The sequence below is a fragment of the Epinephelus moara genome, chromosome 10, assembly GCF_006386435.1.
Source record: "Epinephelus moara isolate mb chromosome 10, YSFRI_EMoa_1.0, whole genome shotgun sequence".
NCBI lineage: Eukaryota > Metazoa > Chordata > Actinopteri > Perciformes > Serranidae > Epinephelus > Epinephelus moara.
This window is the reverse complement of record NC_065515.1, coordinates 17,943,140-17,966,181: the sequence shown is the minus strand read 5'-3', so window position 1 is coordinate 17,966,181 and position 23,042 is coordinate 17,943,140. Positions and strand designations below refer to the sequence as shown.

Genomic DNA, 23,042 nt, shown 5'->3' with positions numbered 1-23,042 from the left:
TTATCTTATATAATGTTATTACTATCCTAAAACATTCTCCAGGTCCTCTGAAACTCTGCAGGACTTAAGCCTCTTTCACACAGAGCTTTCGCGGCGCCCACTGAGGGGTAGGGTACAGAGGACAGGATTTGGGGGAGTACAGGCTCGTTCAGGAGCTACAGCTCCATGGTGACCGCTTCTGGGTCTACTTCAGGCTCTTCTCTGCTATTGGACGCGCGCCGCCAAGGTGTCGTCACAGTGCGCAGACACCGCGACATGCACCCTCTCGCGCGCCGCTCAGCTCGGCGGCAGAGCGGTGCGCACTTGCACCCTCTCGCGCGCCGCTCAGCTCGGCGGCAGAGCGGTGCGCACTTGCACCAAGGTAGCACATACACATTGAATGGGTTCATCGGCGGAGGTCTGCGCTTTGCGTGCTCTGTGTGAAAAGGGCTTTATTTCCACCCTGCCCAGCAGCGGTACCATGGCGAATGGTCCCTAAAGGCCTCTACACATGATCAGCTGTAAAACCGCTTTGCGCTGGCTGTCCCATTGTTTGTCTATGGAGAGGGCAGCAATGCCTGACGCTCAGAGTTGAAATTATTTGAACTACGGGGAGAACGGAGCAGGCTTCCCGGAGATCCGCCGCTTAACCCGGTCCATCTCCTTCACACTTTGACTTATTTCCACGCTGCCGACAGTGGGACTTAAGCCCTTTTCACACAGAGCGCGCANTTTTTTTATGCGCACATGTGGCCCTAAATATTTTTTACAGTTCGCACACATCTATTTTTAGTCGCAAATGCGAGTGAAACGCTCGCACTGTCGAGCCCTGCTACCACTGATGCCGGCTTAAAGGCAAGAGAACTCTTTCGACCCATTTTGCAATTGTACCTTTTATACAGAACGGCAAGGCGGTGTAACAGCGTGATGTTGCTGTCTTGAAGAGGCAGTGTAAAAGGGGCTTTTGATGAGCGGTGGTATTGTACTCCACCTATCGTAACATCCTGTTTAGAGGGTCAGTCAAAACTAAGGGTGACTTTAAAACAAAGGAAAAATTTTGAGATATTTTTGAGACAAGGCCTTAAAATCTTTTTATCTCTTCCTCTCCCCAGCTGTCCCCTCTGAAGGGCCCACCATGTCTGGGCCTATTGAAGAGCCAGAGCCTGTGTGTGTTGCCAGGGGCTGGTGGGGTTTGGCGGAACGCTGACTTAGCTCCCAGAGGAGAGTCTCTAAATCGCAGACTCACCACCTCGAACTGCTCCCTCCGAGAAGCAGTCGCCACCAGCCACAACTCTGGGAACAATTCGGGAGTCGGATCTCAGAATAACAACAGCACAAGTGAGGAAAAAGTAGTTTTTAAAGGGGTTTGTGGATTTTTACACGTGTTTAATGTGTCGTTTGCTCTGATTCGGCTGCATGCTTAAAGATGTGTATTGAGTGCCTCATCTGGATCTGTGGTTGATTTTAGGAACAGAAATTTAGCAAGGTCATTCCATAAAGTGATTTTAGATCTCAGAAAACAGTGTTGTCTTGGAACAGGCTTTTTGTATTTGTCTTTATTTAGGAGAAGATTTTTGGTAGTTGTACACTGAGTGAAAATGGTCACAATTCTGTGATCAGTACATACAGGGATGTAGGGGGTGGGGTTAAGGGATGGCACTGTGAATGCACTACAGTTTGTATGTGAATAGACTGACTGACTTGGCTATACAGAGGCCTGATTGTTTGTGGACAAGATCAGATATTGAAGAATGTGTTGACACAGCCTCCAAAACTCAGTGTCCCGAACTGGCTGTGCTCACTAAAATGGATTAAACCATTTTGGAGTTGTTTTCCTAAATGTGTTTTAGTATTATTGTTACAGTTTTGGATTCAAGACAGTCTGTAAGCTGACCTATGTTCATTCCACATCAGCAAAGCTTGAGCAAGTTAAAGGGAAGAAACTGAGAAGCAGGCCTGTGACCTTGTGTCTCAATCCATCTCCCCTGTTCTGTTGCAGACACTATCTCTCCAGCCAGCAGCCTGGGAGCTCCCTGGGTGTGTGTGTCCCGGCCGGGGGAGAGCGAGCGGGGTGTGACTCCCCCTCCCGGCTCTGCCTCGGTCCCTTGTATTTCCCTCACAGAGTCCCCCTCGTCCACCTCCCTTCAGCCTGAGGCCGGGGACTCTGGCGACGGCGAGTACGACGATGGTCCTGAATACCTCGCTATCGGTAACCTGGGGCAACGCACCCGCCGTGACTCCCGCAGTTCTACCCACAGCAGTGAGCAGGGCGTCACCCAGGACCAATCTCTGCAACGGGGTTCCCTAGCCCCGCCCCCACCCAGACGTTCATCTTTCTCAGAGGGCCAGAAGGGGCCGGGTCGAGGGTCCAAGGGCCACACCCGCTCGTTGTCTGACACAGGGGTCAATCAAAAACTCAGGAATGGTGAGTAAACTTTGAAGTTACTCAAATGACAGTAAGCTGGGCTATTCTCCATTTGTATGTAGGTTATGTTGTATTGAATTAGAGAGGTTGAAATTAAATCGAAAATTCAAAAAATAAGTTTTGTTGACCAAGTATGGAAACATACCTGATTAACAACCTATTTTTTGCATATTTGCATAGAATGAAGATGAGATTCAGACGTGATAGTGTCTGTATATATTTGTAGCTCTGCAAGATGTGGTGAGGCCACACTCTTTCTCGGAAGGTGTATTCTTCCTGTCTGAAGTTTTTTTCTTCTTCTCCAAATTAACATCTCTATTCTCTTTGCTGCGCTCTGTTTCCCCGTCTTGGCTTGAGGTAATTTTCTCTCCTTCTGCTCTATCTTTCTCCTTTTATTGTTCTTGCGAAGGAGGGGGCCACCGAAAAATCACCATAATAATAGAAGATCCGGTAGCAGGTTGGCAGTGCAGTTCCACTGTGCTCCATCACTTGACCTCTCCCACCCCTCTTTCCTTTTTCCCTCTGCATGCTGATGAATCGTTTCATCCCTCTCATGTTAAGTCTTTCCTTCAGCTCATAATCTGTGCTTTTGGTCTTCGATGTATTTTTGGTTTGTTACTCGGGTCGTATTGATGTGGTGAGGCCATGAATGACCCGTTACTGTGTGTTTGTTTTGTTCATGAACACATTTTTTTTTTTTTTTACAGTGTTTTGTTGAAAGTATAATGGAAGTAATGTATAAACTGTGTGTTTAATTGCAGTTATCATAGTGATGTCCTGATAGGAGTGCTGGCATTAACGTTTAGAATTTTACCTAATACTAAAAAGTGCGCAGAGGTTGAAGATGAAGCAAAGCAAGTGTATTCCTGTACATACTGCACAGCTGAATATTATAATTTAAGCATATTTCCTCAAGTAAAAGGAAGAATTTGATCACTCTTTTCCCCCAGCTTATAAACAGAAATCTGTCATCTCTGTGTGATATATTTTCTGAGTATCTACATCCCTAATTCATGTCATTATACTGACAAAGGTCAGCATTCATGTTTTTTTGTGTGCATGCAATAAAACGAACCATCTCCATGGATTTTATTGATTGTTTGACAGAAAAACGATGATAAAATCAAACCAACTTTTAATGTGCTTTGTGTATGAATGATGATGCATGTTCCTCATCAATTTTCTTAAAAGAATTCAGCGTTTGTTTTAGTGACTTCAGCATTTAGGTGATAAAAGGCCCTTAATATGGATTATTTGTGTCTCAGAATCGGCAGAGGACGACTGCTGCATGAAGGACTACAGCCCTTTCTCACCTCAGCGCAAGGATTCCAGCACTCCGAGTTCCCTCTACATGGAGTCTCGTGAGTTTTCTGTTTGCGACACTTCTACAGTTATATTTTAGCCACTGTTGCACTTAAAATGAGTCAGATGTTTCAGAAAGATTTGGAGAAAGTCCACGGCAAACTTAACCATGGGAGGAAGTGGGACAGGAAAGCTGACATGAAATGTCGAAGAAAAACTAGGTTTCACTCCCTGAATGTGAATGTAGTGAGTGAGTCAGCTGATCCATAATCGTTACACTCTGGACCTGAGCTGGAAGTTCATAGAAAGGTTGTCAGGTGTGTGTATGTCTCATGGAGATTTTATGGTTTAGATAATAAGAGATCCTGATAGCGTGCAGTCGGCTCCTGGCAGACTTACTTAATTTTGTTCTGTTTTTTATCAGGCGTTTTTGGGACAATTAAAGATATGTTTTTTTGGGGGCATTTTGCCTTTAATTAATAGGACAGCCAAGTGTGAAAGGGGGAGAGAGAGAGAGGGGGGATGACATGCAGCAAAGGGCCACAGGCTGGATTCGGTCCCGGGCCGCTGCGGCAACAGCCTTGTACATGGGGCGCCTGCTCTATCCACTAAGCCACCGACGCCCCGTTTTTGGGACATTTAAAACCAAAAATGTATTTCGAAAATTAAAACAGATGAAATTAAAAATCCTACAGAAGTGCAGAAAATACAATTTATCCTAAGTGTCTGTTGTGTATATTTGTGTCATGTATTTTCTGTGTGTGTGTCAGATGGGTCCCAGTACAGCAGTGTTCCAGATGGGATGTTCAGGAAGCCGTCAGAGGGTCAGAGCCTCATCAGCTACCTGTCAGAGCAGGACTTTGGCAGCTGTGCTGACCTTGAGAAGGTCAGAGCTTGGTACATTTTAACTCATGACTAAATCTGAGGTGCTGGTGATGACTTGATGAGTCAGTCATTGATTTTGTCAAACTCTGACTGTATACACTTTTCATACAAAGTGATGCAGTTCTTTACAAATGCAAGAACTCAGTGCTAAAATTTTGCGAAAGCTGTGATAAATTAAGGTTTATAAATAGTGCAATGTAGAACTGATGATGTTGCATGACTCAAATAATAGAATTAGTCTCTTCCTCTAATTGATTCATAATTTTCTCTGTGTGCTCTGTAGGAGAACGCTCATTTCAGCATTTCAGAGTCTCTCATTGCTGCCATCGAGCTGATGAAGTACAACCTGCGCCGTCAGGAGGAGGAGGGCGAGGAGGAGGGGGACAGTGACTGTGAGATCCAGCAGCTCAAACAGAAGATCCGCCTCAGAAGGCAGCAGATCCGACGCAGCCGCCTGCCGCCCTGCACAAACTCCCAGCACAGTAAGGCAACTTCAGTAGTGGGGTTAATAGCCATAAGTTGAAAACAGTAACTTCCACAAATATACTACTTTGTAAGAGCTACTTCTTTAAATTTATTGAAAGGAATACTTAAAGTATTAATTGACCACATGTGTATTTCAATAAGGATGTTTCTATCAGCTGCAATCATAGTTTAAAACCACTTTTCCAACTAGGACTTAATGGTGCCAGGTTTGCTGATTTCAGTTTGGCACACCTCTGCCGTTAGCTTTGCCCTTTAATGTATTGTAAGGCCCATTTAGTTCAGACCCTCCATAAAATAAATAAACTGGTAAAATATTTATATATATTTTCTTTATCTGGAACATCCCGGGATCAGTGATGTTTTCACAAGAGCGTACTAATTAACCTGACAGCTTGACAGCTCATAATTGCTTGGACATATTGATATGTATTTTAACAGCTTGAGTCTTGTTCAGTAGTTAAGACTCACTGCACCACAGTATTATTTGCTGTTATTGAGTTCTATCCCCTTATTTCTCTCACATTTTTTGTTTTGCCTCTCGTCTCCTTCCTTCCCTGCAGTTTTCCACTCCACTGACAGTGGTGGCTCCAGGAGGAGCTCTCAGGACTCCTGCCAGGGCCTGTCAGACTCCGGCTCTGCTGAGGAGGTGGAGGAGTGCGAACTACGAGGTAGAGAGAGGGAATGAGGGAAAAATGAACAGTCTAAATTTTTTTAATGGCACAGTTGCTCATCAGTGTGACCACATGTCTTCAATTCAGGCATATGACTGCAGATTTTGTGTCACTTCAGCTAGCAGCTTTTAACTTGATGATGAAGCTACAGTTACAGAGTGACAAAATGCAGTTAACAATTTTACCTTTCAGCTGCTGTAAATGGTCAAAAATTTGAGCTCTGATAAATATTCGTATCTCCAATGGAACAAGTATTGATCATTTTAAAATTTAAAATATGTAGGAAGCCTCTAAAGAATTCATCCTTTGTCTGTGTGAGTGAGTTTGTTTCTGCACCAGTCATAATTCATAACCTAATCACCGCACTTGCTTCATGTTGCTCACCAAGCATGTCACGTTTTACCATCGACCATAAACATGGATATCTAAGTGCAAAAGTCACAGAATGACAGACTGTAAAATGTTTTTATTTGCGTTACTATTGAGTTACGGTCATGTGAGTCGACATAGCTCGGATTTACAGAGTCATGATAATTTGATAACGTATGTTTGATGTAGGAAAGCTTCTGGTATATTCCAGGCAGTGTTCACCAAGTTAATTTGACACTCTGAATTAAATGATGAATTGCTGTTTTGTGTGACAAATGGTAACCACAAGAGACTAATCACTAACATAAAGAAATGTCAGAACATGTATTGCTTTGATACTGTTAACATGAGTCGTGGGATTTTCTTAATTGCATGTTCTTATGTATTGTTTATGTATAACTGCACGTCTCAGTACTGCGGTTTGAGCACACAAAGTTTGTTGTATCTTGCAGCTGTATAACTGCATGACCTCCACACGTACTGTATCAGTGCAGTATACTGTATGTTTGCCTGTGACACTGACATACAGCTCTGTGGAGTGTTACAAAAAATGTTTGTGCTTGTGGTGACAGTTGTGCTGAGTGTTAGTTTCTGTCTCTCAGATGGCTGTGAGGGTCAGTCCCTGCTGGCGGTGTCTCAGAACGGCCTCTCCCTGTCACTCGCCTCCCTCTTCTCAGGTATCTGCAGGCTGGACGGGTGGTGGGCGAGGCTCCATAGTTAAAGTACAGACAGTTTACTGTAGCATGGCTCCTTTGAGAGGAAGCTGATAGCTCCACTCCAAACTGAGAGTTTCTGCCTTATCTGTACCAGTATAATGACGCTCACTTTGTTTTAAGATTAATATTTATTATTGTGTTTTAGTAAATCCATGGACTGTCAGCTTTCACTTTCAATACTCCATGACTGTGTGCACTTGCACTTGACAACTACTTAAATTTGTGACTATTTTAATCTGTACCTGGCAGGCAAACATCTATTAATAAGAAGTTTTTACCCTCTCTGTTTTTGTTCTTCACTGGCCATGTTACTCAGATGAAAAAGATTATTTTTCTTTGGCTCTCCAGTATCCTACAAAAAAATCTTTTCTAAGCAGGGCGGGGCGTACTGCAAGCTTTCAGTTTGGAGTTGAGCCAGCTGCCTTCTCGCCTCAGTTGGATAGTGCGCTTGGCTGTTTGTGTCGGTGCTTGTTGTTCAGTGCTCCAGGGTTTTGGCGGATAAATGTGCCTGTACCTGTCAGAGTTTAGGGAAGCTCATGGGAGGAGACGAGCGAGTTAACAAGTGGCGACTCTAACTACAGAGATTATACACTTACTTAACCATCTATTCATCCACTCCATTATTCATTATATTCAATGTGACTCCAGTGAGAATGAGTTGTAATTGCTGTCACATTCTTCCACTTTGTTTTTCCCTTTTGTAAGTTTGAAGTGAACCCAATATTAATTGTTATGGCATACAGCAAATTTTAGCACCGGCAAAGTGATGATTTTATCATGGAGACACGCTGGGCTGTTAAGTCAGAGACTGACTACACCTAATTGTAGTTGGATAATAGATCAAAAGAATATCACAGTTTGGTGAAGTAAAAGACTAGATATTGCTTTGGATTTGGGCTGTAAAAAGTTTTTCTTGGTTTGCATTAAAGGGGTAGTTCACCCCAGAATCAAAAATATATATTTTTACTCTTACCCATAGTGCTTTTTATCTATCTGGATTGTTTTGGTGTGAGTAGAGAGGCGGAGAGATGTCTGCCTTCTCTCCAACATAACAGTACTAGATGGCACTCAGCTTGTGGTGCTCAAAGCACCAAAAAAATACATTTGATAAACACAACAGCAATGTCTCTCTTCTTCTCTCTTCTTGACTCAGTTTCTCAAGATAATCCACTGACCTTGTTGTGAGCAGGTTCATGTGGGAACAATTTTCTTTCTGCCAACCATATCACTGTGCAGAAGGAAACATGCATCTATTGCTAGCTCACCTAGCAACACAGAGCTAACTAATGTTAAAGCTCAGCAGAGGAGGATGTTATTATGTTAACATCTCGCTCTGTTACCAGCACAAGCCTCTTGTCCATGAGTAGATGCACGCTTCCTTCTGTGGGTGTAGTTCTTCGGAAAGAAAACAGTTCCTATGTGAAACTGCTCGCAACAAGGTCTGTGGATTAACTCCAGTTTTTCAAATGTATTTTTGATGCTTTGGGTACCACAAGCCGAGTGCCATCTAGTTCCATTATATTTGGGAGAAGACAGTCATCTCTACTGCAGATATCTCCGGCACTCACCAACTCACACCAAAACAATATAGACTGAGAAATAGCTCCACAGGTAAGAGAAGAAGAAAAAATCTGTATTTTTGATTTTGGAGTGAACGGTCTCTTTAAGTGATACATTTTATGTTTATAGGCTGTTTAACTTAGTGAAATGAACATTGAATGCCTCTAAGTAGCCTAATAACCCCAATTGATTTGAACTTAATTACATATCCATTAACCAAAATAACTAACTGCAAGTTTAACCAAAACACTTAAACCTAATCAGAATTCAAAAGAATTGGACTAAAATTGAAATCATACGTGTGGTTGCATTTTAGTATTGATAGAATGGAAGTACAAATTGATGATGATATAACAGAAAATGCGCTGTCATTGTATGTATCCTACGAAAAGTAGGGATGTCCCGATCCAGCTTTTTCACTTCCGATCCGATACCGATATTACAGCCTTGAGTTTTGGCCGACACTGATACCGATCCGATCCAAGCGCGTATTATACATATTAACTTATTTTGTTGTCAGTCATGTTAGAAAAGGTTTGATCAAGCAATATTACAACTACTTAATCGGGTTAGTTAGAATGATCCACAACAGTTGGTATGAGAAACTGACCTGTTTATTGTTGACAGGGTTAAATAAACAAACTTTAAACTTGAACATTAACATTAAATAAAAAATATAGCTGGTTTGCTTTGGCTGCTTTGGCCCCTTAATAAATAGAAAATAAATCAACACAAGAAATCTTTAAAATGTCTAACATTGAAATTAAAATAGCAGCAAGACTCCACACACTTGTGCTTTGGCCCCCTAATAAATAAAAAATAGATTAACACCACAAGACATTGTTGACATTTAACAAACAATGCAGCCTTTCCTTTTCAGTTATTTTAGTAGTGTCAGTGCCAGCCTGGTGCTGCTGTTTCCTGGGACCAACAGAGGGGACAAAAAACCACACACAATATTGTACAACTGTTTAAACAAGCAATAGTCCATCCATGGCTCCAGTTTCACTAATTGTGCTCAAAACAATGCCATCAGTGCTCTTTACTTAAACAGTAAGAGTGTAAACCAAATAAAAATATCACTCTCAAAAAAAACCAGAGCAGAAAACAAATAGTCAGTTAACAAAGTTGACCGCTACTCTTCCTACCCTTCCCTCCGTGTGTGTCTGCTTGCTGGCCTGGTGGATTGATAGTAAGTGCTGGAGCGGATCACTGGAATAGACTGCTTCAATTGCGGAGCGCTGGGCTGGCCAGAAAACCTGGATCGGATTCCGTGAAAGACTGGATCGGAGTTCTTGGATCGGCATTTTTCCATGCAGTCCGATCCGATGCCGATGCACGTTTTTTGCTAATATCGGCGGCTGATACCGATCCGAATATAGGATCGGGACATCCCTAACGAAAAGTAAAAAAAACCCTTAGTAGTTTATGCATTCTTGTCTAATGCCAGTAATGAAATATTACTATCAGCTGCACCTCGCTCGCTCCTCTGGACACAGAATCACCATAAAGTCAGTCACGATGCCCTGTCTACTCACATGTGCTGTTTGCCGTGTGCTGCTTATCAAAAATCCTCCTCCTGTGTCTTGTGCCTGCCTGTAGTATCACTATGCAGTAGTCTAAATGTAAGCACATATGAAGCCAGAGATTTATTAAACAGTTAACGTGTACAACACAGAGCACATGTTGAATCCTGCAGATGACTAACAAAAATGTTGCTCCTGTAATAGAAAGACGGTGTTATAGTTGCACAAGAATTCACGCAAGAGGTCTCCTGCTCTGCCAGTCCTGTACTGATTAATGTCTGTGCTTACATGTTGTTTGTGAAGTGTAACAAGAAGATGTAGCAGCAATGCTCTGCCTTAGATTCTCTCTGGCTTTCCTGCATGCATCCTGCTAAACTACATTCAAAACACGCTTGAATTTAATTAGAGATGTGATTTTTTTTTTTTTAAGTTTAATTCAGTATCTTTAAGGAGAGATCGCCTCCTTATATTTCTCCTAATTTTGTGCATTAAATCAGATTCCATCATCTGACACAGGGTTCCCCCTGATCCTTAAAAAGTCTTGCAAAGTCTTAAAATATGACTTGCCTTAAACTGTAGGAACCCTGTGACAGGTATCTCCAAATCTACAAATCTTGAAATTTTTGTTTAGATTACACAAGTATTAAGGGTATTTCAGTGTTGAGGGCTGATTGATTAAATCTCTTTTATTTTGCTGTTGCTGTGTCTTCCAGATGCAGACATTAAGCGCAGCGTAAGCTCCAGCGGCAGGTCTTTTCTCAGCTCGGAGTCCATGTAAGTAACACAGCCACTTCCTGTTTCCTCTCTTCCTTTTAATAATAAATAATAATGTCATTTTTAAGCATGTTAATAATTGATGTTATTTGAATTACTCACAAAAAGAAAAATACATTGGCTTAAAAAACTAAAAGGTCCTCACTGGGCTCTTTCATCTAATAAGTTAATGATAATTTGAGCCACAGTGGGGATTTCATGTCAGCTCTGTGGATCAGCAGCAAACTGAAAAACACGTGTTTAATACATTTAAACAAAAATATGTTCTGTCCTTCTTTGTGCATTTTCAGCTCTCCATCCTTCCTCCAGTCTAACTCAGCTGAGTCAGTAGCCATGGGTTTACTCAGGCAGTTTGAGGGCATGCAGCTTCCTGCAGCCTCGGAGCTTGACTGGCTGGTTCCAGAACACGACGCTCCACAGAAGGTACGACGTCTTGCTTACGTGCATCATTTAGCAAAACAGCTGCTCTCCACACATGGCACTCAGCACTGCCTAGTGACCGGGATTCACTCAATAAAACTGAACTTTGAACTTCTTTGCTCTCTCCTAGCTGCTGCCCATCCCCGACTCTATGCCGATCTCGCCTGATGATGGTGAACACGCAGACATCTACAAGCTTAGGATTCGGGTCCGGGGCAACCTGGAGTGGGCACCGCCCCGACCGCAGATCATCTTCAACATTCATCCCGCCCCCAAGTGAGTCCACACCAGGTTTTACCCGCCCACACTGACACTCTTATTTTGATTTTGCTCTTTTTTTTATTTTGTTGTTGATTTGTTTTAACCTGCGGGGCACACCCAGCTAACCGTTTCTGTAGTCGATGAAATTGATGTTACTCACACGTTTTATTCTCCTGTTAGGAGGAAGATAGTTGTGGCTAAACAGAACTACCGCTGCGCTGGCTGTGGCACCCGCATCGACCCAGGTATGACCAGCAAAACCCAGAAATACTTGTCCTTAAAAATTTTGCAAGGCATTTCAGATTTCTATTATTCAAACTGTAACAAAACACAAAATATTTATTTACATTCGTAGTTTCAGTTCTTGTTTTCAGTTTCATTTCACAAGTGCAACTATAAGACTTTTTCCCTTTTGATCAGCTGGCCTAAAACTTGGTGTTTTCCTTTGGCATTTCCCTTCCTTATATATAGATATACTAAGCAGAGGGTGCTTTTACTTTTTGTTTTCAGACACAGTATCATTCCATATTCTGACCTCTACCCCTCTTCTGTCTCTGCTGTCTGTCCACACTTCAGATTATATTAAGCGACTGCGTTACTGTGAATACCTCGGCCGTTACTTCTGCCAGTGCTGCCATGAGAACGCCCAGGCGGTTGTTCCCGGCAGAGTGCTGAGGAAGTGGGACTTCAGCAAGTACTATGTCAGCAACTTTGCCCGGGATCTGCTGAGCAAGATCGCCGGAGACCCGCTGTTCAACCCCAATGACATCAACAGTGGCCTGTACAAGAAGATCAAAGCTTTGGAGGCCGTCAGGGTGAGCACAGAAGCAGCAGTGAGATGGGAATTAGTCATTAGGCTAATTTAGTTATTCCTATTCCCAATGAAAAATGTGATTAACATTTTTAAGTTGCTCTAATAGTACACTCTTCACACACTTCATGTGGTTAGTGGATAATGCTTAAAATAAAGAAGTTTTGCCAGAGTTGGAACTACTTAAAAAGATGCATGCAATTTTTGGACAATTTTCAACCTATTAGATTAAGTTTTGCTCAATTTTGACTGTTTTCTGTTTAATGTTTTTTTACTTTAAGGCTCGTCGACTAGTCTAAGTGTAAACTTCTGTTTAAATTTCAAGGAAATTACTTGTTAGGAACATCCCTAGTTAAAAGAGCTAGAATATGCATGAACACCTTTTCACAGAGAGATTAAATGGCACAGAGCTGTTTTTTAAAGAGGTGTCACAGGAGTTCTTACGTACTGGAAAATAGAAAGAAATGTGATGCTTGCCCGCCTCAGTCAGCTGGCAGGGACACTGAATATTAAACACTTTAACAGCATAGATGCTGTGACTTGAAACCAAACCTGTCCTTGCTGTTCCTGTCACCATGTATCAAACTGTTTGGCTTTGTGTGTCTGTCAGGATATGTTACAGTAACAAGATGGCGTTGTCTCCTTTTTGTTTAGGTTTTAAGGATGCAGCTGTTTCACATGAAAAATCTCTTCAAGACCTGTCGCTTTGCTAAAGAGTAAGATGCCTGTTTGTGCATGTTTTTGTTCCAAAACAGTTTTAAAATAAATGTATTCTCTCTGCAAAGACAGACATCATCAGTGTGTGTTTGGTCCTCAGGGTGCTGGATCAGTTCGACAGCCTGCCAGGTCACCTGACCGAGGACCTTCACCTCTTCTCCCTCAATGACCTCAGTGCTGTGCGCAACGGGGAACTGGCTCCCCGCATGAAAGAGCTGCTTAAACTTGGTACCATGCACGTAGCTGGCTGTGTGGTAAGATAATTATGTACCTTTTAACCTGGAGAGTTTATCCAGTCGATTCATGCAGTGATTAAACATGAGTGACCAGAGATTCCTACTTTAATTAAATGTCTTTTTTTTTTTTTTTTTTTTTTTTGTCACCGGTTTTTCGGTCTCCCTCAGCTGTGCCAGGCGAAGGGCTTTGTGTGCGAGTTCTGCGGCAACGACAAAGACATCATCTTCCCCTTCCAGCTGAACAAGTGCCAGCGCTGCGAAGGTGAGCCCTCTCTGCTGGGTGGCTCGAGAGCCCCCTTCCACCGCCCCTCCATTCCACTCTCCTGGAGAGACTGGAAGATCTCCAATCCCCGTAGGCTGGCGAAGGCCCTCTCCAAAGACAGGAGAGAGGGGGAGGGAGGGGAGGAAGGTTTAGAGCCAGATGTGGGTCAGGAGGTGGAGAGTGGAGTGCCAGAGGAAGGGGGTGACACAGCAGGAGAGAGACAGGGAGGAGGAGGATTATTTCAAACCTTCACTCCTAGAAAACTGGTGAAAGCTTTCTCCAGGAGTAAAGGTGATGATGACGAGCAGGAAATGTCAGAAAGAACAGATTCAGAGAAGGAAGTAGAAGGAGAAGAGGATGAAAATGGTCAACATGGGGAGGAAAAGGGTCAGGAAAGGGGACATGGTCATGCAAGAAGGGAAATGGTCAACTTATTGAAGGTTCTTCACATAGACAGACTAAAGATGAACATCTCAAAGGGAGACCGAAGGGGCAGCGGCAGTGAAACACACAGCAGCATGGAAAGTCTAGAAGAAGCAGGACAAGAGACGAAAGGACGGTGGAGGATTTCAGGGTTAGCAAGTCTCACTAAAGGTGCCTCAAAAAGAGAGACAGAGGATGAAAGGAAATCAGAGGTGAAACAGGAGGAGTCTGCAGAAAGATTATTGGAGAAAGTTTCGGGAAAAGAGGAGAAAGGAAAGGCCAAGTGGGATGAAGGAAACACGGAGAAATTTACACTTACAAAGTTGTTAAAACCTCATCAGCTGGCGACAGTTTTCTCGAGAGGGACGAGCAAGGGAGAGGAGGATAGAAGTGGGGAGGGTGATGTAGAAAGAGAGATGGATACTGAGGAGAACGTCCAAGAGGAGCCACCTGTAGTGACCCGGACTTACTGGAGAGGTCGCAGAACTCGCAAAGCCAGGAGAGAAAAAAGAGGCAGGAAGATCAGGGAAGGGACAGAGACAGGAAGCACTAAAGAAAGTGGAGAGGATGCAGAGACAAATGATGTAGATTCTAGTACAGAGAGAGGTGGAGGACAGGAGTAAGAGCATTATGAAGCTAAGAGACAAGTTACAGTACTACAAAAATGCTGAAAGCTGTATATTTGATAGACCTGCTGGATGAAACAGTAGTTTGTATTTGTCTGACTGATAGCAGGTAACTGACGGCTTAAAGATTAGTTCACCTCTTCTAATCATATCAGTAAAAGTCTGTAGAGGATTTTAGGTTTACAATGGTTTTATTTTGTCAGAGTCCACTCTTGTTTCACATGTTTTTAGCAGTGTTTATCGTCTGTAGATTTCAAATACTTAACATGTTATTTCTCATTTGTTTAGTCCTTACAAAACCTTGAAGTATAGAAAAGTAGAGAAATGATGTGTCTTACGTGGGAGTGGTGTGCTGCACTATTTCTTGGCTGGGTGACTTCCTCCTGCCTGTAGCTTCATATATAGTAGACAGATGAGATGAGAGTGAGATGAGAGTGATGCACATCTTCTCATCTTCTTCTCCGCAAATTTCTCTTCATATTTCCTTAATGGCTTTCTGAAATGTCAGACTATGCCTTTTTTTTAATAAGATTATTAATCTGAAGTCTGATGTGCTGCTCTACTGCTACATTTCTGCCTTCCTGCTTGAAACTTTTATACTTATTCTCCTACTGTTCTCATTTGGCACCAAGTTCTTTGCACGGCATTGGTGGTTGGTGTTTCTTGACTTTGTTTCTGACACAGTTTGCACAGTTGCACAAGTGGTGGAGGGTCGATATTTGGCAGCTAGTTGGTGGTGGATCCCTTTGGCTTTGATTCCAGAGGTGTTGGTGTGTAAAGCTCGGTCATCAGTGGTGTAGTTACTCTTGGCTCAGGGTGCTGTGCTGCTTTGTCTCGGCCACATGGATGGTAGATTTAACTAAAGTGGTGTATCACTTAAAACGTTTACATTTCAGTTGCTTTGGTCTGTTACATGTTTCCCTGAGCCAGTGGAGGAGTCTGTTTTCGACCCAAACAAACACTACTTTAGCTGATCTCACTACCACGTTTACATGCACACTGGTATTCTTCTATTACTCTAGATATGACGGCATTCTAACTGCGTATTCAGTATAGATATTTCGAATTAAGCCTTTTTTCGGCATTACCTTTTCCTGATTTAGACATGTGGGATATGCCGATATCATTTAGCTTTTAGGACCATTCTTTGTACATGTACACAGCGCATTCATACACGTGTATACATGTGTTTTGCCTGTTTACGGTCAGCTCTGCTCTTTGTCATGGAGCCGTTTTACACAAACCAACTTGGTGCAGAAATGCATACCCAAAAGAAAAGCCTACATTCCTGGTCAGTAGGAAAAAAAATTGACTCTTAAACATGATTAAAGACTTAGATATGAACAGGTTTTTAGATATGCGGAAAAATCGCAACGCCAACCTTTTCACGAAGGTTGTTCAAGGAATGAAAGAGGGAGGCTGTGTTCGCAAAACCCCCCAGAATATTTTGTGCATGTAAACATAGTAACCGGTCACCATCTTCCTCTGTGAGATCTCTAGAATTAGTGTTTCATTTAATTTAGACTCTTTCTCCAGTTTAGAGGAAACAGTGCCTGTTGGGCTGCCTCATCTGTGACTGTTTTTAAGCCATGCTGTCTTCATTTAGATTTTTGTTGAAGGACCTGTGTCTCATTAATATGAGGTGACTACGAGTGTCAGAATGAATGTATAATTTATTCTTTAAGTTGCTTTAATTTAAGCTTCGTCTTCATGTGAACATGAATAAACACCATTTTTTTTTAAAGTTGAGTTGCCTGTCATTTTATCATGTGTTTAAAAATCATTTTAGACAGTGTGTGCAGTCATAAATGTCCGTTGGAGTGGACTAGTTAAGACATTTAAGAGTTTTATGGCCTAGTTTGGAAGAACGGGATGTGCCTGGGCAGGTTTAGGGTGTGAAGTGTTTGCTTCCCAGGATATCAGCCATCTCACATACCTCCTGCCTTCTGCTGCGCTGTCTCTAACCTCTGTGTCTTTTATACTCTGCTCCTCACCCTGCCTCCCTCAGGTCTCATTGTGATTGGCTGCTCTGTTGACACGTCACATCTCTTTGTCAGCAAACTGGTTGAGCTGGTTAACGTTTGTGGACACCGCTGCATTGTTTGGTTTAGCTGATGAAAGCTGCTGTAAACTGTCATCCTTCTTTTGTTAAGATGATTTATTTGCCTCAAGTGTTCGATCGCTGACTTTCTGTGATGTTTTCCCCTTTACAGAGTGCCACGCGTGCTACCATCGCAGCTGCTTCCGGACAGGTAAAGACTGTCCTCGATGTCACAGGCTGGCAGAGCGCAGAGAGAGGATGGCGCGCAAAAACATGGAGGAACAAGAGGACGAGGGAGGTGGGCCTTAGTGCTGGTGTCAGAGGAAACTTTGAGACAGAAGAAGAGCACAATGCGACCATGATTGTAGTGACTGACCACCTCTCGTTTCCGTTCCAGTCCTCTCAGACCTGGGTGACGATACTGAAAACAGATGTTTTGATCTCAGTGGATTGCCAGATGTGCAGTTATGTTAGTGTGGCTACTGTTGATTTTTTTGGATGCATCTAGTGTGAACTAAACCCCTTTCACACATGCACTTTACTCTAAATAATAGTAGTTATTTTAGCGTAATTTTTGAATCAGGAACTTTAATTTGGTTTCCCACAAATATTGAGTGACTTTTTTAGAGAAATTTTTCAGCCCATGCAGGATTTCTTTACGGAAACATGGGATATTCCAGCACTTTTCTTTTAGCTAGACATGGGTTCATCCTCAATATTTAATTCCTAAAATAATTATTTATTCACATTTCCTAGAGCATAAGTAAAAATGTAGGATTTGTCTGACACTAGTAACAGGACAAAAAAAGACATGGCATTTAGGGTTGTCCTGAATCCTTTTTTTGTGCTTTCGTGACAATTACCTGCAAATATTCGAAGCTTCGACAGGACGTGATGTGACCCGGTTGAGTGTGGGGTAATATAATTCAACTACCCGACCCGCTGTGTGGGCGAGAGAGTGATAAAGAGGGTGGACTATTCCATGCAGTGTTTCTGCAAGTCACACTTGCCACCTTATTGTAGTTTCCTTCTCGAGTTTACTGTTGAAAAGTCAAAACAAAAAAACAAAGCATTTAAATACGGATCTGGACGTCGATTACCATGGCAACGATTGAAGTTTCGAAGCATGCGGGTCAGCCCTAGTGGCAGTTGTGTGACAAATCCACGCTGAATCGTACAGGGATATTTGACGCTGGCCCTGTCGCTGCTACATGTGTGAAACAGGCCTGAGATTCACTAAACATCTCGGCACTTTGTTCCTCTGTGGTAAAACCGATATATTTGAGATTAAAGTAGATCACAAAACAAGTACCGTAAAACTCAGAATATAAGTCACACTGGCATATAAGTCGCAGTATATTTTTTAAGGTCTCAAACAGGGAAAACAAGGTTTTATATTACTATTTGTTAATAAAAATGTTATACAAGTTATTCCTACACTGTTTCCCTTTTATTTTTAATTTGAAACACATTCAAAACACAATAACCTCTTAAGCAGCTTTGGTTACTTTTCAGATTGCAATTTTCCAAACAACCTCTTCAGGAAATAAAATTACGGTATAACAACACCTGAGCCATAAAAATTAGTTTAAATTAACGTTAAACTTCTTTTTTCTTTTTTAAGAAGACAGCATTACAGTACCTTATTACAGTGTGGGCTGTAACTATACATGCTTACTCAAATCCCAAAAAAGAATGAGTTTAAATTACTACGTAGCGCCATCTTGTGGGTCAAATTACCTATGTCAGCATTTACCTTGGTCTATAGGTCGCACCGGTCTATAACCCGCACCCAACTTTTTAGATGGAAAAAAAGGGGAAAAAAGTGCGACTTATACACCAAGTTTTACGGTATTTGTTCAGACTATTGTACCCAGGTTTGATAGTTCTCCTTCCTTCAATTGCAGCTTCCGGCAACTGCTTCAACTCTGGTAAATTTCTTGGCTACTGGCTTAGCTGACGTTTGTTTTTGTGACCTAAAATGGCAGGATCTGTTTTTAAAAAAGAAATGAAATGGCAAGTACAAAGTTTAGATTTTTTTTTTTTTACTTTTTGTCTGACTTTTCAGTGCAGATACTGTATTTGAGCAATCCTGCCCTTTATGTTGAGGTTTTTATTTTGATTTGAAAATACTGAAGATATTTAACTAATCTGTTTTCCTCCCCCCGTCCTTACTGTCCTGTTTTAGGCTCTTTTAGCCACGCTTATGTGCCTCTGGGACCAATGAACTTAGACTGGTAGAACTAGCGGAGTTACATTGGAAATGACTTTATAGAAGGACTGGACTCCAGAGTTTTAGAGTCGTGTTGCAGATATTTTAAATGAAACTACAAATGCTCCATTTTTGTGCTGCTTTGTGTGAGCGAGCGAGCGAGCGTGCGCGTGCGTGTGCGTGTGTGTGGTTACTAGAAGAAGCTGTGTGATTAAGAGTGCTTGAGTGTGTGTGTGCACACATGTCTACCTGCTGTACATGCAGCCATGCACAAATGGTTTGCACCAGCCTAATCAGCACTTGTTTTCTAATGTTGTAGGTTTTGGAACAATAAGAAAGTCGAGTTAATTGCACTGATCCTGTCTGTCGTTGTTGGAGGGTTGAGTTGGGACGTCACTCGTTGAGGTTTTTTCTGTAGTTCATGATAAAAGTATGAACTTTCACCATGAAATCTGTTTCTTTCATGAAGCTTTTATCACCTGGGTTGCACTTTATTGTGAGGGGTGTCAATTCAAAATAAGAGAGCCACAATTTAATAGCAAAATCATCACCATTCATCACCTCTAAGACAGAAATTCTTCTTATTTAAGTGGGTTTTCTCCTCCAGCAGATCTTAGCAGTCTAGCACAGGGGCTCCCAACCGTATCGGCCCTTAAAAGAACATCATAAAGGTATACTATGCAGAATTGTTGCTTACTTTTAGTGCATACCCTCGCCATTGAAAGTGAAAGTAAAAGCCACCCCCAGATTCACTCTCGTTCGGCGCTTGTCACGCTCATAAACGTCCCGAACACAGAACATGAGGAGAAAATAGAGCCAGAGAAATAAAAGAAATAAACTGCCACACACTTCTAGTGGGCCCTAAGTGATTATTGAGAGGTATTACTTTTGTATGAGTCTATACATTGCTTTTTAAGACAATCCTGAATAGTATATCTTTAAGTGTTTGGAAAATAGGTATGCTAAGTATGTAGCTGGGGCCAGCAGCTGGTTAGCTTAGCATAAAGACTGGCAACAGAGGGAAACAGCTAGTCTGAATATGTCAGAAAAGGCCTGCCAGCACTGATAAAGCTGCAGCAGTTGAACAAAACTAGTTTTTCTTTCTCTGATTGTTTTATCGGAAGGATTTGTAGAAGCCCCCAATAGGTAGAAGTATGCAGTATTTAACCAGAACAAAGCAGAAAAATTATGGAAAAGTAAGAAAAAAATAAGAAAATTTGACAAAACATGTTTTTCTTTCTTTCCTTTTTTGCACTTTAAATCATCTTATGACCTCTCAGATCTATCTTGGGACCCCTTAGATTTGAAACCACTGGTTTAGTATATATTATAAAGACACTTCTCACATGCTACGGCTCATGTGGGCTGCTTTATGTATCATGAGGCTGAGTTTGTTTCTATGGCTTCATCTCAACTATCTAATCAGCAGCTCTATAGTGAGTTAAATTAACCACCAGAGTATGTTGGGAAAAAAAAGAACTTAGAAAGATAGTTGTGGGAAAACAAATATGCAGCCCACTAATTTAATCAAACCCTTTCCCCTTGATTTCAGTCCTAGGTACAACTTTATATGTACAAGCCTATTAATAGATCATCCTCCACAGTACGTACCGTCCTCATTAGGCTTTGAATATGTGTACGATCCCTCACGAGATAAACTCTCATGAGACACCACTTAAAGCAATGAACGTGATATTCATGTCCCTGAGGCCTCACAGAGTAGAATTAAAGAGAAAAGCTGCGCCCGTGTCTTTAGTTTTAACTCGGCTGCCTCTAAAGGAAACACTGAACCGTTCAGCTCACGGCTCCTGAACCAAGTAGCCCCTCGACTCCACTGAAAGCCTCCTCAACTCAGCAGATTGTTTGTCCTTTGACTGCCTTTAACATGGAGGTGTGCGGAGGTTTATAGTGCACTACAGATCAACATGTCTATTATTAAAAATGTTAATTATTGTTATTATGATGTATTATTTGTGTTCATTTGTCTTTGTTCTGTAAGTATGATGACAATAAAAGACTGGCCAGACTGTTGATGAGGGTTATTGTTCTTGCTTGTTGATAGAAAAATATAGTCGACAAGGCTAAGCTAATTAACGCTAAACTGAAGTTGGTTTGCAAATATATTTTTTTCTCTTATGTGACTTTTTAAACAACAGTTCAAAACCCAAAGATTTATATTTGATGTAAAAAGACAACCAGGAATCAGGTGATGTTGTTTAAAGTTAATAGTTGTAGATTAATTGACGGATCATTTTAGCTCTTAACTGAAGGTCGTATAATATAAAACCCAACTATAATATCTTCGGTAGCCAAACCTTATGCAATATGTGCTGTAAGGAGTGTGAGGCAATGCTGACCTCTTTGTCATCAAAACAAACTGAACAAAAAGTGTGTGTGTGTGTGTGTGTGTGTGTGTGTGTGGGGGGGGGGGGGGGGGGGTGTGTGTGTGCGCATGTGTGTATTTGTGTGTGNACAAAAAGTGTGTGTGTGTGTGTGTGTGTGTGTGTGTGTGGGGGGGGGGGGGGGGGGGGGGGGGGGGGGGGGGGGGCGGGGGGGGGGGGTTTGCTTCAATGTCACCACATCATTGTAGCTTGAAGCTCAAATGGTTACCAATTAGTTACACAAACCTACACATCTCATGGTTGAGTGGGCCGACAGACTCAGTCTTGTTAAGTGCTGAATCTTTCGTGGTAGAGTAAGGGATTCAATTTGCGACATGTAGCTGTAGATATACATGTAGCTGTAGAGAAGTATATTTATCTCTTTAGGAAATTGCCTAACACGTATATGCAGACATAAAACATATTAAAACAGGATTGCTGTGGAACTCAAAATGCTAACTGTGCCAGTATTAGTCTGTGCACATCGTAGCATTAACTGTAAAAAAAGAAACCAAAAGTAGATATGTATGTGATTGCTTAAATCTCCATATAAATATAGTTTTCAGCTACTTCAAAAGCATGATCAAATTCCTGAAATTTGTAGCGTTTGGTTTTGGTGTGCCATCCTAAGATTTTCAGTTACCCTCATCTGGCCACTCCTGTAATGTTTGGGGGCGCCACTGCTGAGTTGTGGTGGAGTGTAAGGTTGCAGAAAATTGAAATACTCAAGAAAATAACAAATACCTCAGAACTCCATCATCAATTGATGGCACCATCTAGTGGATATAATGTGACAATATTTCAATAGAACTTGAACCTCAAACATTCATTAATCACAATCTAATTAGTTGGCCTAAATATCATCAAATAATATCATCATAAAATAAAATTACCTATTGTTTTGACACTGATTTAGAAAATTTGGTTCTTCTAATGAAAGGCTACCCACAGGATACAGGAATGATTTCAGAGACAAATTAAAAAAAGAGGAGATCTTTTAATGTTGTAGCCTTGTAATCATTAAACATGGTCATAAAATAAAGTTCAAACAGGTGACAAATGCATGCATTTAGTTCCTCCATTAAAAAAAGAAAGGTGTTGCTGCACTTTAAAATATAAAGCTCAATCAATAAAGGACATTCTCAAACTCATATCTTAAATTGCAAAACTGCAAACGCGTTTACACCTGCACACCTTTACGTTCACATAACACAACGTTGCTGCATTGACACAAAACAAAGAGAAGAAAACTCCCTCCTGTTTTAATAAATGGAAATTTATACAAAGTAGATACAAAATATAAAAAGTATAGAAGAAAAATAAAAAACTCTATAAGCTCAGAAACTGCATTACCCTTATCATTTACTTTGACCAGTCTAAGTCCTTAATGTAATTGAAGAGCTGCATGTATTGTAAAATATGCTGTTTAGCCTTCAGGTTATCTCTCTAAATGAGTAGTGCTTGATCTGTAAATCTTTTTTTGATATCACTGCTACATATTTTTTGGAGTAAAGCAAGCTGAGGTCTATAAAATGCCTATTTAGATTTACTGGTATTATATCTTGCAGGATATAACCTCAACAGAAAAAGCTTAGCTGCACTTTTACTACGATTATTACCCTGTATCATCTGATCCTCACAAATACTGTAAATGAACACAAATGGAAAAGACATACAATTCACATATTTTATGTTTGCAGTTGGATCCAGATCATGAACACACTTTGCAAAGCACAGGACTTGTTGTTCAACATCTCCGGTAACCACTCACCCATTTTATTTTTCAACACCTGCACCTCTGGGAGCTACAACATGTTCGGTTCCTCAGCACTGTGTACTGTTCCATGATCAGTAGTCAGATCTCAGATTTAAAGGTCACAACACAGTAAGGACCGACAGTCTCTTTGCTACAAGATGATTGTTCTTTACCCCGGAGGATACTAACCGCCACATCTTTAA

At 41.5% G+C, this 23,042-nt stretch overlaps 1 protein-coding gene across 2 annotated transcripts in view; it reads left to right on the top strand.

Annotated features, from left to right (window-relative positions):
• The window catches only part of rubcn (rubicon autophagy regulator), a 28,741-nt gene extending 8,008 nt beyond the window's left edge, over positions 1–20,733 (top strand). The window contains exons 6-21 of one of the 2 annotated variants that reach the window (XM_050054809.1): positions 1,092–1,317; positions 1,979–2,404; positions 3,670–3,765; positions 4,477–4,592; positions 4,875–5,073; positions 5,638–5,745; positions 6,720–6,794; positions 10,633–10,693; positions 10,984–11,116; positions 11,244–11,389; positions 11,555–11,619; positions 11,951–12,189; positions 12,840–12,901; positions 13,003–13,156; positions 13,307–13,400; positions 16,663–20,733. In XM_050054809.1, coding sequence (XP_049910766.1) covers positions 1,092–1,317; positions 1,979–2,404; positions 3,670–3,765; positions 4,477–4,592; positions 4,875–5,073; positions 5,638–5,745; positions 6,720–6,794; positions 10,633–10,693; positions 10,984–11,116; positions 11,244–11,389; positions 11,555–11,619; positions 11,951–12,189; positions 12,840–12,901; positions 13,003–13,156; positions 13,307–13,400; positions 16,663–16,799 — 2,337 coding nt within the window. In that variant the 3' untranslated portion in view covers positions 16,800–20,733. The remainder of the gene's footprint in view (positions 1–1,091; positions 1,318–1,978; positions 2,405–3,669; positions 3,766–4,476; positions 4,593–4,874; positions 5,074–5,637; positions 5,746–6,719; positions 6,795–10,632; positions 10,694–10,983; positions 11,117–11,243; positions 11,390–11,554; positions 11,620–11,950; positions 12,190–12,839; positions 12,902–13,002; positions 13,157–13,306; positions 13,401–16,662) is intronic. The other variant, XM_050054811.1, reaches the window with a different exon arrangement.
• Positions 20,734–23,042: the final 2,309 nt, after the last annotated feature.